Source organism: Pelobates fuscus, chromosome 4 (genome assembly GCF_036172605.1).
Source record: "Pelobates fuscus isolate aPelFus1 chromosome 4, aPelFus1.pri, whole genome shotgun sequence".
Classification (NCBI taxonomy): domain Eukaryota; kingdom Metazoa; phylum Chordata; class Amphibia; order Anura; family Pelobatidae; genus Pelobates; species Pelobates fuscus.
The window spans coordinates 308,902,915-308,922,804 of NC_086320.1; the positions used below are offsets into that span (position 1 = coordinate 308,902,915).

At 42.6% G+C, this 19,890-nt stretch overlaps 1 protein-coding gene across 2 annotated transcripts in view; it reads right to left on the minus strand.

Annotated features, from left to right (window-relative positions):
* Nucleotides 1–7,392: 7,392 nt before the first annotated feature.
* The window catches only part of LOC134608060 (ubiquitin-conjugating enzyme E2 E2), a 237,185-nt gene continuing 224,687 nt past the window's right edge, over nt 7,393–19,890 (minus strand). For both annotated transcript variants that reach the window (XM_063450692.1, XM_063450691.1), the window contains exon 6: nt 7,393–8,091. In XM_063450692.1, the coding sequence (XP_063306762.1) occupies nt 7,994–8,091 (98 nt within the window). In that variant the 3' untranslated portion in view covers nt 7,393–7,993. The remainder of the gene's footprint in view (nt 8,092–19,890) is intronic.

Genomic DNA, 19,890 nt, shown 5'->3' on the forward strand with positions numbered 1-19,890 from the left:
TTGTTCTTTCCAGACACACAGAAGGCTGGTATGTCTATATTTTAGTGAGATGTATCTGTTTGATCGTGGCATTGTTACCAGATGTTAGTAAGCTATTGTGTGTCTAAAACTTGCACTTTGATGTCTATTGGAACCTGACAAAAGAATGTGATTCTTGCACTTTCTCTGGTTTGCTTTCAGTAGCAGTGACATTTCATGACTAATTAATAGGACAACTCATCTTTTAGGTCTCTTACGAGTCGACCATTTAACAGATATCGATGCTTGTCTCGGGTATTTTGGTTAAAGATGGTGAGGACAATGACTCACAGAGTACTGTCTCATATAACATCAGAGTGATGGAATAATAGACAGAATAAAATCTAAATTGCCAGGCTTACTGGATTTTTTTTTTTTTTACATTATTACAGAATGTGCATTTTATAAATCTATATACTACCTTGAATCAAACATCAAACTGTTTCTATATTTAAATCTTCTGTAGTGTAAAGAAATTCTATGTTGTAAAACCTTTTGTTTTGATTTACCTGTATATTGTTGCATATTGTTGTTTGCCTTGTTCTAGGTTTATTGGGGGTTGGAGGGACTCCCCTATTATCAGGTGTGCTGCGTCCCATCCTAGTGTTAGTTTGTTTAGTGCTGCTCTATTCCTTGTTCAGTTTTGTTTTCTTTGCCTATTCTGCGAAGAGTGAGCTTCTGTGAAACATTTTCAAATAAGTTTTTTTTTTTCTTTTTTAAAGGGACACTATAGTCACCACAACAACTGCAGCTTATTGTATTTGTTCTGGTGAGTATAATCATTACCTTCAGGCTGTTTGCTGCAAACAATGACTTTTCAGAAAAATTCAGTTTTTACATTACAGCCTAGTGATAACTCCACTGGCCACTCCTCAGATGGTTACTAGAGGTACTTCCTGTGAAAGTACTGCACAGTGTGCAGCACTGCCATTCAGTGTCTCCACCCTCTGTATGCAGACACTGAACTTTCCTCATAGAGACACATTAAGGAAATGCTGATTGGCCAGAGCTGTGTTTGACTTGTGCTCTGCCCCTGATCTGCCTTCTTGACAGTCTCCACCAATCCTATGGGAAAACATTGTGATTGGTTCAGAGAATCACTTTTGATGATGTCAGCCAAACAGGCAGATCAGGGGCAAAGGCAGCAGCTGTAGATTTGAATAAAAGTACAATTTTTTGGCAAGGGTGAGCAGATGGTGGTTTTAACACTATAGGGTCAGGAATACAAGTTTGTGTTCCTGACCCTGTAGTGTTACTTTAAATATTTTTTTGTACCATAACATGCCTGTTGTAACATAACTATTGTAGATTGTATGTGTTCTGTTTTAAAGCTTGTATATATTTTTATGGTTAGGAGATGGAATACAAGTGACTTTCTTTCTCAATCTCTCCCATTGAGACCAACCTGTGACTTTTACTCTTGTAAATAAAAAAAAATCCTCTTACAAACACTTAACTTTCCAATGGCAACGGGCAGTACAAATAATAACGAGAAGGACCCGCAATAAACAAGCATTTATAAGCCCTGATCTTTTCCAGGTAATCCGATTTACTAAGTGATTGCAAAGTTGAAGACTATGGCTAAAATTGTGTTTACTTGCACACATTTTTAACTTTAATGCCCTTATTTATCCTTTAAGTTATGTTTTCTGAATACCCTTTTGGGTAGTCCATCCAATTCATAGCTTAATCCAAACCCAGATCGATTTTTAGATTATTATTTTTTTTAAATGTACTGTATAACAAAACAAATATTTCTACTTAACGTGTCTTTAAATGTGAGTAATTACCATGCAGCGGTTTAGTTTAAAAGAAATCTAAGATTTAACAAATGGCGGTGTTCATGTTATATATATCTCATTAGAGTAAGATTTGGATAGAGTTGAGCAATCTGAAAGTAGATAAAATACATAAAAGTGCAGGATAATATTAATAAAAACAAAGTGCATTTAGTCGTAGCCACAAATTATCCATGTTCTATTACTACACATTGCTCTCTACTATTTTAGTTAGGAAATCCATTGGCTGATATCAGTATTGATTAAAGCAGATATTATTCCTTAGGTTTAGGGTAAGGTAAGGGTTAATGCGGTTTTATAGTTAGGGGTAGTATAAGCTTATAGTTAAGTGTAAGGTTAGCGTAGGTACATGGTTAGAGTGTAAGCATGGGTTAGGGTTGGTATAGCGTTGGGGGTAGGTATAGCGTTAATGGCTAAGAGTGAATGTAGATCCTAGACATACATGCACTGGATGTGTATAATTGATTATAAATGCATTTCCCCCCCATTTTATTCACAATTAGTGTTGTGTTAGTATTGTGTTAGGTATACATATAGAATATATTAAAATAAAGCCCTTTCTTTTCATTGAAAAATTAAAATAGAATATGTAAGGGGGCACTTAAAGAATTATGTCCTTAAAAGGTTAACAAAGCAAGAGATAACAAATTAAACACTAAAATTGTTTAATAATTAGATCTCCCCTTTACAGGTATTGTGCGGTGAGACTGTGCAAGGCACAGGCAGGGAAAGTGTGATCAATGTGATTTAACCCCTAAGTGGAAGCAACTAACTACTGAGACTGCAGGGTCATGATCTGTACACGAAAACCACTTAATTAAGCTAGAGTTGTTTTGGTGCTTAGACGGTCCTTTTAATTGTATGTCCTTTTAATTAATCAACAAGACGTCATTACTTAACATAGCCTATACAAATTGCAAAGCAGTAACAAGCAGATCAAGCATTCAAGAAAAACAAAAAAAAACACAAGAGCCACCTTTCAGCCCAGTTAAGGGGTCAAGCCTTGTCAAGTTGTATAATGGCAATTGTCACGGATTTCTTTTTTTTTAATGGCAAAAGTGATGTCATAAAGTATGAGAATGGTGGCATTATGACCTCATTGAATACTGATCACCATCTGAGATTATACAGGGACTTGAGGGAAAAATAAGATCAAGTGAAAGTTCCAAGGCACCATCAGTGCCTGTACTAGAGGTGCACCTGGACCCATGATTCTAGCACAACACACTGGGAGTTGAGCATTTAAACAAAAGGTCATTACGTTGATCTCTGAAAGACACTAGTACTGAACTGTCTGGTATATCTGTGGATGGAGATTCCACTACCTGGGGAGAAAGGCCTTGTGAATAAGGTTGTCCACTACCCATTTATCTACAGCAGGACTGTGAATCACTGACATTGTCACATTCCAGGTTTCAATCCACCAAAAGATCTGGAAGCCCTCTTTAACCCCTTAAGGACCAAACTTCTGGAATAAAAGGGAATCATGACATGTCACACACGTCATGTGTCCTTAAGGGGTTAATGGCAGCAGCACTCTTTGTTGGCCTTCCTTGGCAATTGACAAAGCTCTGTTGAGCCAACCATAGCAGCTCCAAGATATCCTTGGAAATCAGCTACACCTCGCTGACGAAGCTGAAACTATTGCCCAGGTTGGCGTTTTTCTCATGCAGAGGGAACTTTCCAGCATTTGGGATCTGGACTGCCCTTCAGGGTGTAATAGTCTGATAAGCAAATATTATAGGTTCACTCTGTAATAGCATAAATGAACAATAGCAATAACAGCGACCTTCTCCTCCACTGCAAGTCTCGCGGAGTGAGTGCTGCGCGGAGCGTTGCCATGGTAACCCGTAGCAACGCTCTGACCCCGCGGCTCTCGCGAGACTTGCAGTGGAGGAGAAGAGAGCTGACCGGACCGGAGAAGGGAGCTGACAGGAGCTGCAGGAAAGGTAAGTTACAGCTCGCTGCCAGCCCCCATCACAAGCCCGGCGGTCCTGGTCTGTATTATGGCAATGTAAGTTGCCATAATACTGACATTGATTCGAGTATAAGTCGAGTTGGGGTTTTTCAGCACAAAAAATGTGCTGAACAACTCGTCTTATACTCGAGTATATACGGTAATCCCATAATGCTAATCTAAATGTACTGCATCACTTGAATGTTCCTTTACTCTCTAATATCCTATACTGTATAATTTTATTGGAACTTTTTGTTCTTTGATATATGACTAAATAAAGATTGTAGAAAAAAAATAATTACATTTTCTTAAAATGAGGTAGCTATATTTACAAGGGATAGGAAGGCACATGCTTTTTTCAATTAAGTGTGTGTAGCAGTGATGTGCAATAGGGAACTACACAACAAACCTCTAAAAGGGATTCCAGACCATTAAAAAATCTGCAACAAAACGATCAATGCCCAACATAATATTTAAATAAACATTATTAAATGTAACAATTATTAAAAGGGGAACTCCAGGTTGAATTACAATACCCTTTAAAATTTGTTGTTAGAGAAACGAACAAGGTATCCCGTATTCTAATTTACAAAAGAGGTGTAACATCTGAGGCGCCTTTAGTCTCATTAGCATCCTTTGGAATAAAAGAGGTTCCATGGCATGTTGGGTTTAGACATTGGCTGAGAATTTTACATAGAATGGGTAGCAAAGGAGGCAGGCTTATGGAGCAGAATTCTGCAAAAAAATTTTTTCAAATACTGCAAAGATTTGAACATGAAAATATACAGCATATTAATGAGCTCAACACCTACCAAAGCACGTTTTATAGTACACTGGTAGACTGTCTTATCTGATCCACTGCAGATTACAAAAATACGTTTTATAAACGGGTGCAGCTGTAAAGTTCTTGTCTATTGTCAATGGTTAGCAATTTTCATTTGAATAACCTACTATAGATCGTTTTGATGATGCCCGTTAATTGTGTTGAGATCATGCTTTTAATAACTGAGGGGTTTCCAGTTTCCAAATAGGTCTGACCTATAACATCTTACCTCTAGTTGCATATTTTTGGGGACTTTCCACATCTTAGATCAAAGTTATTGAACTATTATTGCTGCCAACTGCTATACACGGTGTTTTTTTATGGAAAAAGTAAATATAATATAAAAATGATTCATAGAATATACGTAATAGAAAAACATTTAAGGTAAACACTTCCAACCGTCCAAATTATATCTAAGAGGGGGAAAAAAAGAGATCCATAATGCTCAGTGTATGATACATGTCTATTTTGTTAGGATTAAAAACACTCACTTAGCAGTATCTACCACCTGCTTCCTCAATTTTCCCTACAGATGTTATGATCCGGGGAAATGATCTGGGTTCGGCGTGCGTTCCACCAATTGTATGCATTCCACATGACACCCTCCATCTTGATCCATCTTACGCGTTTTGTGAATGCTTCTTTATTGTCTCAGGCTAATATCTCCTGGTCAGTATTTTAGTCCTCCTGGGTTTTTCATTTCTTTGTAGTAGGTTTTATGGTGACTATTTGACCAGTTTATAGAGCAATGCCTAGTGGAAAATCCTTTAATTTCACTAGCTTTTTTGGTAATAAAAATTCTCCTATTTGTATTGTATTTATCAAAAGCAACAATGCACACAACACATATTTCAAAAACCTAGCCTACCAGACAAGATGCACCTCCACGACTTCAGTTCTTGGAAGCTGGTTCCTTCCCAACTTTAGACTTTGCCATAAGTGGTGCCAACATAAAGCTGCTTAAGACATTGCATAAAACTTCATTCATTTGAGAATACACCTATGAGAAAAGTCTACATAGTTACATAGCTGAAAAGAGACTTGCGTCCATCAAGTTCAGCCTTCCTCACATTTGTTTTTTTGCTGTTGATCCAAAAGAAGGCAAAAAAAAACCCAGTTTGAAGCACAATTTTGCAACAAGCTAGGAAAAAAATTCCTTCTTGACCCCAGAATGGCAGTCAGATTTATCCTTGGATCAAGCAGTTATTACCCTACCTTGAAAGATTATATCCTTGAATATTCTGTCTTTGCAAGTATGCATCTAGTAGCTGTTTGAACATCTGTATGGACTCTGATAAAACCACTTCTTCAGGCAGAGAATTCCACATCCTGATTGTTCTTACAGTAAAAAAACCTTTCCTTTGCCTTAGACGGAATCTTCTTTCTTCCAGTCTAAACGCATGGCCTTGTGTCCTATGTAAAGTCCGGTTTGTGAATAGATTTCCACACAATGGTTTGTATTGGCCCCGAATATATTTGTATAATGTTATCATATCCCCTCTCAGGCGACGTTTTTCTAAACTAAATTATGTTGTAATGCTAGAATCGATTTTTAAATATAACTGTTAATACACAGGGTTTGTGTGCCGCAATGTATGCAGTGTGTGAATAATTAAATGCCTCGTAGATCTAATTGCCTAAATTTGTATTCGTAGAATCTTGAAACATAAAGTCGCTTCTGTAACAGAATATTGATTAAAGTTGAGCAATATGACAGATCCGAGTTCTTCAGTTATGGTTTCATTTATATATTCAAGGCTGCCTACTGATTTTGTTCTTAAGCCAATTATAATTTAAAATCCCAACAATTTCAGCAGTAAATGTGAATAAACCAAGATAGATTTTTCAATTAGCATTGAGATTATTCAGAATGACTGACATGGGTGGAAAATACAGCAGGGGGCTTCTACATTGAAGAAAGGAGTCCGTTTAGTTATACGCTTGATTTAGTCTTATATCACAATGAACGGTCCTTAGAATTTTACTTAATGATGTAAAGCTTTTACAAGTACAATAGAGCAAGCCACCTGCCTTGAACTGTTTCATCAAGAGCTAGTATAAGCTGTACATATTTTTTTTTTTTTTAGGGGTACAAAGCTCACCCTTTCCCTAAACAAGGCTCAACTGATACAGATTATTAGGAACCATTTTGTTTTGCTTTCATCCATTTTATATGATAGTATGTATTTGGTTCATCTTGAAACAGCTCAAATTTGGCAAGGTGCCAATTTTACAAGATGTTTCTAAAGAGTCAGGGAATCCCAGAAGACATGACTATTAACATTTACTTGTATTCAATATTTTGTTGTATTTTAGATTGATATCTGAAAGGACTCCCAAGTATATAAACCTCTTAAAACTATGTGAGTGTGAGAGATTCTGAGGCATTATAGAAAAAAAATAGATCTTCTCAATCAGATACACATATAAAGGGAGGTCAATTAAAGCACTACACAGCTCATTAAACTACAGCTTATTATAGTACATATAGTACCAGAAGCTAGGGGTGAAGTCTATTCAAAGCAGAGGGGTTTAAATTTTGGTGTTGGATAATCCCCATGGCATTTTTGTTTCCGGGAAAAACAAAAACAAAACAAGAACACCACAAGACAAACAAACAGACAAAGAAAAAAACCAAAAAAAACCAAGGGAACTTCACCCACTGCCTAATCACACCATAACAACAACAATATGCCTTTATTGGAGTATTCCTTTAAAAGCACAAGTTCTAAATTGCGGCATTGCTCATCAGTTACATTCTGTGCCCTTTGCTTCTTTGTAGAAAAAAAAAAGGAACCAGTCGCAGTGTTTTTATTGAGTGCTTTATAACACGTGTACATCAACTGCTCCACATCCTGCTAAATTAATTTACAAGCAATTTTAAATAGATCAAAATACAACTTTTTTTTGTTCATTCAGAAAGTCCCCTGTGGGGAAAACACAGTCTTGTTCTCCACAGTGAATCTTGATTTCAAATGTTATATTATAAAAGTTTGTTCCCTGGAGCATGCACCCGCCATGAAAGACTTTTAAGTACAAAAAAAATCAAATCTTAACCAAAAATACATATTTAACACTAAACCTACGTATAGAAGAGGCAAATTAAAAAGTACTAATTGTAACCTCAAAAAAATAATAGAAAACAAAAAAAAAAAACACAAATATTGATACAAGGCTTTCAAACAAAGCTCTATACTATCACATATTCAACATTTCTTGCACAGAAACTAAAACTCCCAATTAATTTTGTGGGGAAATTCAAGTTAATAAGGTTTTAATAAAAAAAGAACATACAGTATTTTGTCACAAAATGTTTCAACATAATAAAAAAAGTCAAGAAAAGAGCTATTGATGCACTTAGTGAATGTGCTTGCACAGGTCCTCCATGTTAAATTCCTATGTTGCGTATCTCTTGGTCCACTGTCTGGCCATTCGGTCATGCTCCCCTCTGTTAGTCATGTACTGAGTAGCGATACTTCCAACGAGGGGGTCAGCTAGAAAAGAAAGAAAACGTGTTATTTTAACGAATTATTTTTTCTTTAAAACTAATTAGGAGTTTTAGAACTTTTTTTCTACAGCCTTAGCCACATCAGCTGTTGCAGAACGCTTGCGCCTGGGGACTCTTCCCTGGTGTCCCTGGGTGTAGGACCATGACATTGGGATTGTCCTGCTGAAGGTGTTTTATACAGAACAATATGAATAATCTATGTACAGAACAGTTTCTAAAATATATTCCCTGTGACGGTCCTTCAGTTCAAAAACTTCTTCAGTCTCGATAGTAGTAATCCAGACTCTATGACTGTATGACTACACTCTCTCTTTTGCTCATCTCTGCTGAATTTTCACTTAGATCACACTCCCAGATCGTACATTTTTAAACACAATGAGAGGGGAGGGTGCAGCACCAGACAGACAGAGGTGCAAAGTCCCCAGGTATATTTTACACTGTGTATGTACAATATATTGAGCTCACAGGGATGGTAAGTGGATATCATCACCAAGACTAGGCATTAAACTAAAGTAAAAGCATATATTGTAAATAATTAAGTCTTTTTTTGCTAATTGAATACGGTTTCATGTGCCATGGAAAAAAAAAGAAGGGAAAGATTGAATGTGGCCTCGTTGCCTCAAAACAAAACTTTAAGAGCATAAAATATAATTGGCCGTGGAGATAATTTTCTACACATATTTCTAATTACAATGGTAACATCTTGGCTTTATAGGTGGTTGTCAACAACACTCGGAAGAGGATTTCTATTGATGCAAGTGCTTCTCTCAAACTGGCAATGGTAATAAAGTCCTCTAGTGCTTGTTTGTAATCTTTTTATTAGGTTTTAAATCGGACATGCCTTATAAATTTTTTAGAAATAAAACTCAGTATAGCATGGGTATCGTATGAGCCATTTTAAATTTTTAGATGCTTTCACTTTAAAGTGGACCAGTCATCCGCTAATTGGTGACAATGTCAACCTTGTGTAATTTATGAAACATAATGAACGTATATTGCTGATGAATGTTTCCTTTTATATAGTTTCCGTTCCTGTGTGCCTACAACACCTAGCATGGCCTCCCCTGACTAGTCACTTTTGGTAATAAATTAATAAGCATTCAGCTCACAGTGGCCACTATTGTGCACTTTCTAAGCCAACAACAGAGAGGTTCAGTATTTAAGCAATCTGGACAGCACAAAATGTACACAATATTTTACAGCCTAGAACAGGGGCAGGCAACCTTCGGCACTCCAGATGTTGTGGACTACATCTTCCCAGATGTTTTGCCTTGGTCAAGAATGTGCTTCCAGATCACGTCTGCACTGCAGGTGCACACTGATCACAATGTATAACGCCATTTTCAGTGGCAGACTGAACACTCATGCAAACAAGTCATAGACTTAGGGTTTGAGGCACTTGCGGGTCAGCCCATGTTTAATCTGTTGTGACCTGGCTGGGGAGTTCAGAGAACTCTTCAATTGGTCAGCCAGCACAGAATGTATGCCCCTGTTAGTAGAATGTAGCATGGCCAAGCTTGTAATATTGAATATTGCCCCTATCCCTCTGCCCAGCTTCAACTTCTGGTTCATGGCTGTTTGGAGGAGGGGGTATACATTCACATCATATATGGATATTTTTTATTTAGAGAATGAAATTTAATAACTGCATAAAATAAGAATTGTTCCTGTTCCTGGTTAGAGTAAGTAGAATTTGTTGCAGCTCAGTATGTTGAGGGTCCTACTGTCTGGAGTTGAATGGCAATTCTCATCACATTTGCTCTCTTACCTCACTACTTATTCACTCTTTTTTTTTTTTTAATTCTTTATTTATTACAAGGCAAGACATTGCAAGCAACCGAAAACAATAGGAAAAAACAAGACATTATGGAATACATAGTCACAGATAAGAACACTGATAATTGTAACAGGCAAAGTATATATGCAAATAAGGGCAGCATTAGTGACCTTCATGAAAGTTTCGTAACAAAATAGTGTTCTTTAGCCATAACCTGAAAATTGTAGATGTTAATGGTGGTCCACCTTGTTTATTTATTTGAGTTTAAGTAAACAATAAGAAACCGATCATTCCCCATGCACCAGTCAGGCTGATATAACACCCGTGTCCGATGAGACGTAGGGCTGGTGCTCTTATCCAATAAGCCTACAAACTCCAATCTAATGCACGAGGCCCCTGGATAGGTGGACCAGCCGATCCCTCTGCATCAATAAGGGCTATTGAACCCACCGCAGCTAACGTATGTGCGTCGGCATCCCATGCGTAGACTGGGCAAGGCTGTCCAAGGAGGGGACATAGTAGAAAGGGATAAGTGGTGTAAGTGGAGATGATCGTAGAAAGTATAGGAAGAGATAGAATAGAAAAAGAGAAGGTAGACCACGGGGGAGGGAGGGGGGGGGGGTAAAGACGGGAGGGGAGAGTACGATATACTGTCAGTCAACAATCGTGATGGAGAGTTCCTGTGACCTAGGTTCAATACGGCTATGGGAGGTGGCAAAGATCATTGTGCCCCAGGCATGGGCCGTAGGTTAAGACCGACCTGTCGGGGTCCCGATAGGTCCATAACAGAAGGTCAGAATGAAAGGGTAGAGCGGATCCAGGGATATAACCTCGGAGGCGGGGGCACGGGGGAAAGATCCCATTTTTCCGGCCCCTTAATCGCCTACTCCGCTATCTACCCAAGGGGCCCAGACCCTGTCAAACTTTTTGAGGGTGCCTCTGACCCGCCCATAAGGAAAGCATCCTTGATCTTCTGAATAACAACATCAAGCGGGGGAGACTTATCATGTAACCACACCTGGGCAAGGGCCCTTCTGGCTGCTAGGTTCACTTTGTGTAATAAATTTTGTTCCAGCCTGGACCAGTCGTCCATAGATCTGGCCAGAAGGAATACCCAGGGGTTTAGTTTAACCTCCCTATCAAAGATATCTTTCAGGAGCCCCGCCACTAGTTTCCAAAACTTTTGAGCCTCAGGACAATCCCACCACATGTGTAGGTATGTCCCCTTCTGACCACATCCTCTCCAACATAGATCTGTAGGCATTTTACGCATCTTATACAACTTCACTGGAGTGGTGTACCACCTAAAGATGGTTTTATATGCTTGTTCTTGCATGGAGACACATATAGACGAAGTGGCCGCAGCCTCCCAGATCTCCTGCCACTCGATACCCTCCAGTTCCTCGCCCAAGTCGGCTTCCCATTGAGATATATAAGTGAGCTCCCCCCATTCTGTCGTACTCTCGCTTAAGTGAGTGTATAGTATGGAAATGAGGCCCCTAGGGATCCGTTCTCTGAGGCATATAGATTCAAAGTAAGGAGTCTGGGCGAAATCCCGAATCTGAAGGTAGCGGAAAAAAAATCGGCGGGGCGTAGGGTAGCCCTGGTTTTCAGTTCCTCGAACGATATAAGGGAACCACCCACATACAAGTGGCAGATACGTTGTACCCCGGTGCTTTCGATACCCTTAAAATCTTTAGCATCCAGTCCCGGGGTAAAAGCTGTATTTCTCAAAAAAGGAGCCATGGGTGAAGGTCGGGATGACAGGCCGTATTTAATTGAGGTAGCATCCCAGAGTCTCAGGGAATTCGCAATAGCCGGACATTCGATGCAGGTCGAGGGCCTATGGTCCCTAGGGACCCACATCAAAAAATTGGGGCAAGTCGGGTCCCATGAGACACGATTCTAAATCCACCCACCTCCTCTCTTCCGTAGGGGAGTGCCACAGAGCTACTTGTGATAGCTGAGCTGCCAAATAGTAAAAGTACAGATTCGGGAGGCCCAAACCCCCCCTCGTCTTAGCCCTATAAAGAACGTTTCGGGCAACCCTTTGTTTCTTATTTTGGCAAATAAATTTCCCTATCGTCTGCTGGAGAACACCTAGGTCAGATTTGGTCAATTTGACCGGGAGGGCTTGGAACAGGAAAAGAATCCTGGGAAGCACGTTCAATTTCACCGAATGGATTCTACCGATCCAAGAAATCGGTTTATCCAGCCATTTCTCCAAATCGGTGATCAGGGTGCGGATCAGGGGGTTATAGTTTTGTGCGAATAGGCGAGCAGGATCCGCCGTCAACCACACCCCGAGGTATTTGACATGGTCTCTCGCTATACGAATCCGATAAGTATCACCTATGGATCTCACGTCAGATTCGGTCATGCAGAGAGGGAGGGCGCTAGACTTAGGCATGTTCACTTTATAGCCGGCCAGCCCGCCGTAGGCATCGAGGACACTCGCCAGAGCCCCCATCGACTTAACCGGATCCGTCAGGGTCAGCAAGATGTCGTCGGCAAAATCCGACACGACATACCGCCGGCCCCTAATCGAAATCCCATTGATATCCGGATTGTTTCGGAGCTCCTGCAGAAGGGGCTCTAAGGAGAGGACAAACAGCAAGGGAGACAAAGGGCATCCCTGCCTAGTGCCGTTCCCAAGGCTAAAGGGTGTCACTCGTGCCCCCGATATCCGGACCCGTGCCTTAACATCCGTTTACATTGCTTTAATCGCGGTTATGAAGGTGTCTGGTAAGCCAAAATGTCGAAGAACCTCGAAGAGTAAGGCCATTTAACCCTATCGAAGGCCTTCTCCGCGTCGAGGGACAGAAGCAACGTTGGGATTTTTCTACTAGTTTGCCGCCATATGAGGTCGACATTCCGCCTAGTGTTTTCAAAAAGTTGCCGGCCGGGCACGAATCCCACTTGATCTGGGTGTATCAATCCTGTCAGTAAGGGGTTCAGTCGGGTAGCCAAGATTTTCGAGTCGTGGTTGATCAGCGAGATCGGGCGGAAACTGCCCGGGGAAAGATCATCTTTGCCCGGTTTCGGTAAAAGCACAACATCCGCCAGCAACATGTCCCGATCCGGGGCGCCTCCCTCCATTAGGTCATTAAACCACGATTCCAAGTGGGGAACGAGTTCCTCACGGAAAGTTTTATAATAGCCGCCCTCAAACCCGTCCGGACCTGGAGCCTTGTTGCCTTTCAACAATGAGATTGCATCATCTATCTCTTCAGCCGATATGCGTGCTCCAAGGGCGTCAGATTCTGTGCCCCTCAATATAGGGAGTGAGAGGCGAGACAGAAATGCACGAGTGTCGTCAGCTTCGTGTCGTTGGTCCGAGGCGGTACCGTTGGAGTGGTTGTATAGATTGGTGTAGTACTCCGTGAAAACCTGAGCGATTTCAGTAGGGTCTGTACAGAACTTACCTGAAGCGGCTTTGATCCTCGTAATATGCGAATGTCCCTGTCTCGGGCGGAGAGACCTGGCCAGCAATGTATCCATCTTATTGGATTTTTCGTAAAATGTCCTCTTGGACCACGTAATGGCTCTGGCGGTATCGTCTAGAAGCGTGTCACGAATCGAAGATTTCGTACATCAGACAAGTTGCCTGGTGACGGGATGGCCTTATGCTTTTATTCACGCCTTCCCCAGAGCCTCTAATAATGATGACAATAGTTGTGATTTACGCTTCTTCTTCAGGGAGGCCTCGCAAATCAATATGCGCGGCCCACACCGTAGCAGGTCGAATGCCATCTACCGTGTTCCTCGCAAAGTATTCTAGCAGTTCCTTACGAACAGTTTCCACCACGGCCGCATCCTGCAGCAGTGAGGTGTTTAATTTCCAAGACCACGGAGAAGCCACACACAACTTATCCAAAGTCAGCGTGGCCTCAGCGTGGTCCGACCATGTAATGGAGCCAATTGCAGTACCTGAGACTCTGGATGCGGAATAAGAGTTAATTAAGAATAAGTCGATCCTGGAGTAGGTATCGTGGGGCGCTGAGTAAAAGGTGTAATCACGGCCATCAGGGTGGTGTGCTCTCCAGGTGTCAATGAGCCCCGTACGATGTAGAAGGGAGTGAAGCAGTTTGTCCTGGCTGCCCCTCTTATGTGACCTCGGGAGTCCACCACATAGGCCCCTGTCCACTGCGGGGCACGGCGTAGCATTAAGGTACCCCCCTACAATCACCATGCCGTGAGGCAGGCCGTTCACCAATTGGGTCATGTTATCCCAAAATTCCACAGAGGGGTCGTTTGGGGCATAAATATTTAGGAGATGAATGGTATGAGAGTACAGACTTCCCGATACTAGGATAAAGCGCACACCTGGGTCAGCTGTAACAGACCCCACTCGGAGCGGGCATCTGTGGTGTATAAGCACCGCCACCCCATTTCGTTTGTTTAGAGCCCTTGCTTCGTGTACAGACCTAAAGGTGTGATCCCTGAGAGCAAATTTCGCTGAGGTCGGTATATGTGTCTCCTGCAAGAACGCTATATCCGGGTTCATGCATTTAAGTTCCCTGAACATAAGGCGGCGTTTACTCGGTGCGTTCAGGCCTTTAACATTCAAGGTTAAGATTTTTAGAGGCATTGTAGTTTATCAAAGAGAGGGCCTAACCTGCTAACAATTCTTACTAGGAATCGAGATAAAAGGAGCGATAAATGAGGCAGTACCGGATAACAGCCACCCGAGTCCCATCGGCCAAAGCAGAGTATGAGGTCACAGCAAAATATATCAGTGTCCCCTCCCGAGGGGAGTCTCAGAAAGGGGGGGTGGGGGAGGGAGGGTGAGAAGGGGGAGGGATAATGAAAAGAAGAGAAGTAGAAAAAGAAAGAGAGAGTAACAATGAGAACAAGAACAATCTCCTGGTCTTACCCATAGCCAGGGATATTAGGGGAATATGTTGAGGCTTCCCTGGAGTCCAGAAAAGGCTCCAGAGTAACCAGAACATAGACCAACGAAAAATGAGCACCCCTAGGGTGCCAATATAAAACTCTTCAAGAAAAACTACGTGTATATCAATACCGCCGGTAACGACCCGGTCCCCAAGCCCCGGTAGCGAGGGATCGCTTGCCCCACCCCATCAGACCAGGCCCGTGCAATATCCCGTGCCCCCCTCCGCCCCCATTACCCATAAGGACAGAAATAATCCCCCTCATAAGCCGACAAACTGGCATAGGGGGGAAGCACATATGTAAGAGGCCATCTGTACAGGATAACGACCTCCAAGAACGAAGGGAAGACCACGAGGGGGAGGGACACCCCCCCCAAAACGAGGTCCCCCAGTGTAAAACTCCACGTTCCGGGAAGCAACCGCAAGGAAGTAAGCACCCACCTGCCCGCCCCCCGGAACAGGAATAAGCAATTTACAGTAAATAACACGCGTGGGATATATGCTAGACAGGGGGGAAGCGGAACCCCAACCCCCCCGCAACCCCAAAGGGAATACCGCCCCCCATGAGTAACATAGAGGCCTTATCTACTCGAGCAGGCCCAGAGCTGATAGTGAGGGGGATCACAAAAATCACCCAGTGAAGGGGGGGGGGGATACAAAACGTAGGGCTGGAGACCCAGCATCGGTCGGTTGCGAAAAATATGGGCCGGGATGTAAACCCCCACCACACTAAGCCCGGGTGTAAGACCTTTTGGAAGCCATACCCACTACAAAATTAGTCGGGAGAATCAGGCAATCTTAACGGTTATAACATGTAATAACACAATCACCCCAACCCATCAAAAGACCCCCGCCCGCCGCCCAGAGCAGCACCGAGGTCCCCGGCAGAATAAAGCAAAATTCAAAAGTCGAATAAATACATATAAACATCAGGAAGCGAATGTCCGAAGTCGCCCGTTGCCTTAGCAAGCTCACAGGGGTAGTTAGGGGGGACCCTCCATTGCCACGTCGCATATCACCCCACCTCCCCGGAACACCAAAGCGGATAGAAGCCGGGGCCATAATGTGGGGCCCGTAAGGGAGTAGGAGCAAAGTTTAATACATTAAGATGAACCCCTAGCCCACCCCAAATGTTGCGGACCCACCCGAAGCATGGAGAGAAGCCGATCTGGGGCAGCCCCGCCAGGGACCCCAGAAGCCCGGGCCAGATAAAAAACCCAAGAGAAGAGAACATAGGAACCCTCGCAGCCCGCCCTCCCAAACAACAGGGGCCCACCCAGAGAGGCTTACCGCCTGGATCCACCGATATCTATCCCCCAGCCGCGTTGAGAAAAACGTCCTCACTCGCCCGCCGCGTACCATTCACGAGGAAGGGCAGGAAGGGCCTCCGCCGTCGCCCTCGGAACCGCAAAGCCCTCTGGAAGACGGATCCCCAGCTCTGTCAGGAAACCCGCCGGATCACCATCTGCAAACAAAATTTTGGTGCGGCCATCTTTAAAGGCCATCAATCGGAAAGGGTGACCCCAGGCATACTTAACGGATTCCTGCTGCAAGAGCTCGGTGATAGGGCGCCATTCTCGCCGCTTTCGAAGGGTAGCCGGGGTCAAGTCTTGGTACAGGGCCAGGTCAGACCCCTTGTAAGTGATGGAGCCGTCCCTGCCCCGCTTCATTAAGGCCTCCTTCGTCTGGAACGACAAGAATTTTATGATAACGTCCCTCGGCCTTCTATCATCCGCTCTTCTGGCACGAAGCGCTCGGTGTGCGCGCTCGATGTGCCATAGATAATCAGGTATGTCGGGGAGAAGCGGTTTAAATATGCCCAAGACAACTTCAATGAGGGACTCCTCTCCCTCCTGTTCCAGGAGGCCGCGGAGACGGATATTGTTTCGTCGCAACCTGTTGCCCAGATCATCGATCGCCGCTTCAGCCATCACAAGTTGGGACGTCAGTGTATTGATCTGGGCAGCGGACTCGTTATGGGCTAAGACCGTGGTTTCCAGCCGTTGTTCGAGCGCCGCCGTCGTCGCGCCCAAGGCCTGAATCTCGGCCTTCACTTCAGCGGTGTTACGGACAATCTCAGTGGCCAGGTATGTGCGCACTTCCGATAGTTTGGCCAATATCTGACCAGTGTCCGTGTCCGATGCCCCTGCGGCGACATTGCCTCCCGGGCTCGAGGGGGAGCGCGGCGTTCCCAGGCCGTCCCGTCCGCCATCTTGGGTGCTCAATCGCACAGCGCGGGTGGCCGCAAACATCTCGGAGACCGATGTAACCGTCTCCGACGTTTTTTTCGACTGCTTTCTCGGGGCCCTTTTATCCATCACGGTTCCCCCACACTGGCAAGCAGGATTGAAGTTGAATTTCGGCTTTTGTAGGCAGTTGGCACCATGGTTACAGCGAGCTCTACCCGGACACGTCCAGCTCGCTCGGCTGCAAACCCCGCCCCCCTCCTTATTCCCTCTTTTAAGGCAATTAACCAGTGGCTTTGTTGTCACATTAAACTAGCGTGCACTATTCAGTCTATGTCTAGACATGTTTATCTAGTTTGACTACATAACTTAGGTAAACATGGGAAGAGGCCAAGTGCCTATCATCAGTGCATTTGAACGTCCTGTTAATATACCTCTTTAGATTATTCACATCGCACAGTGTATTATTTGTTTATTTACCTCTTTACTTTATCCATGCGACTGAAAGTTTGCCTGTTTATATTTACATAACGTGAACTTTCCTGTTATATTTTAAAAATACATTTTAAAAAATGAGGCCGCCTCACCTAGGAGCTTATAACAATGTATATATGACAATGTCTGTGTATTATCTGCCATAACTCCCATGTCTTCTCTATGTAATGTCTATGTCATGTCACATGCCTCAATATAAGAAAAATTGACAAAATATAAATGATGAAAACAGTCACACTAATAACTTGGAGAGCTTTAAGGGCTAGATACAGCTATGTGAAAATAATATTAATCTTGGGTGAATATCACATGATTTTGGACTTTCTCCGGGTGCCTGGCCAGCGCTCCAAGGTGGGCTGATGTCTTGAATATTTAAGTAGCTGCATTCTCACATATGTGAAATGTGCATTTTACTTGCATAAGCTAGTTATGTAAGCTCCTTTTGTATGTTTATAAAAACTGGGACGTTTTGTCAGTAGCTTCAGCTGTGGGTGGACACTTGGCAATTAAGCCACACGGCAAACTATATTGCAAAAGTTATTATAGGAACTGCACTCAATCACAGCAGCCACTGGTGCTCCGGAGCAGGTATCCCACCACGTTAAGGCAACAAAAAAGTTCAGCAGGCACTCAAAGTGTCAAAGCCGCAGGCAGATTTAATGGAACAAAAAAAAGCAGCAACGTTTCGACCTACTATAAGGTCTTTTTCAAGCAAACTATGCCCATGGCAAACTATGACATTTTAGTCTAACACTTTTTTTAGGCTCGTTTACACTGATCTTGATTTTTATATTAACCCCATCAGAAAAAATAACATGGGAATCACCCACATCCACACAGGTAATTGAAGAATAAGAATGCTTTGTTGTGCTAACCTGCTGTGCTGAAATTATTAATTATTTGGGTATAAGGAGTTTGCACACTGGCAACAAACCTTCATTAAGGTTTTAAAGGGTATTAGGGTTTTCTTCCAGCTTAGGACACATGCTAAGTCAGCCTTTTAGCTTTAGTGCATGGGTCAAACATAAAGCCAACAAGCCAGATACGGCTTGCTAAACTCTTGTATTTGGCCTGCAGATTAAGAGGAATGCTAGTTGCTCATTCAATCTCATCACGGCCTGGTCGGTCACTCTCTACCTCCTGGGCCATGCTGCACATTTAAATAAAGAGGGGGATGAGATTGATGCCACTTCTTTAGTGCTGCAGGTCGGCACGGTTTGCAATGCCATTTGCCATGCGCACTTAAGTCATCAATGCAAATGGGAGAAGCAATCGCTATCCAATGAAAAGGCCTGCGTCCATTTTCCCCTGTTGAGTGTTTTAATAAACCACGAAGCCTGCTATCTACATGGGACCTGCTGCAAAAAATGTGCATCACTTGCTTGCTAAAACAGGCAGCAACAGCCACTAAACCAGCGTTTGCTCATCAAGTAAGTAAAACTTCGATACCCAGGGAGGTTAACTGTTGACCTTTTTAGGGAAGAAGGAAAAGAACATGAAATGAGAGTAAACAAGGTTGGAACAAAAGTTGTTCTAAGTTTTATTATGAATTAGTATCATGTGAATATTTTCATGCTCCTCTACAGCTACTATCTGTACAGTCATGTAAGATTTTTAAATGAGTTATTTAAACAGCAAACGCCCCTTAGAGTGTATGACACATGGGATTTAAGCTGTTGCACTAATAATTTTTTTCCAACTTCCATTGTCTTTTGTTTTTGCATTGTTATTTCTATAGTGAGAGCAGCAAAACAGCTGGTAAATGTCTTTGGTGGCTTTTTTCCCCCATAAGAAAACTCATTGGCTGACCCCGTGTGACTCTTAAATCATTAATACTATGTGTACATTGCAAAAAACTATTTACAATATGATTCAATATTAAAGACGGGAACCACGCATTAGCCTCTAACAGTGTTGGTCTTCAGGTCATCCATTTGGCTCTAAAGATTAATCACCGTTAGGTTAAGTCAAATCTATCAATCTGCAGATCAATACTGTCATCATTCTACATCAATTTATTGCAGCCCAATACTTATTAAATATTTAAATGTTCTCAACTAACTTCAGTAATTCAGCACTGCAGATGAGCTCTGGTTATGGATAAAATTTTAAAGATGCCAACAGAAGGATTGGGTGCACTTTTTATTTTCTATTTCATATTTATAGTGCCTTCAAGTTGATATGTAATAGACCAAATGGCAAACAGGATATTAAGAAACACTTTTTTCCACATATGAGGCTAGTTTGATCAAGATAAACACAGGTGCTATTCTGTGGCGAGTGGTAGATAAATGCTAATCACTATTGAAATCAACAGAATATCTCTCAACAACTAGCCCTTTGCAACCAGAATAGCACATGTTGTGGCTTGATAAATCTCTATCATGGTACCTTAACATTTTGAAATGGGAACGTTACCTGCTGCATCACAT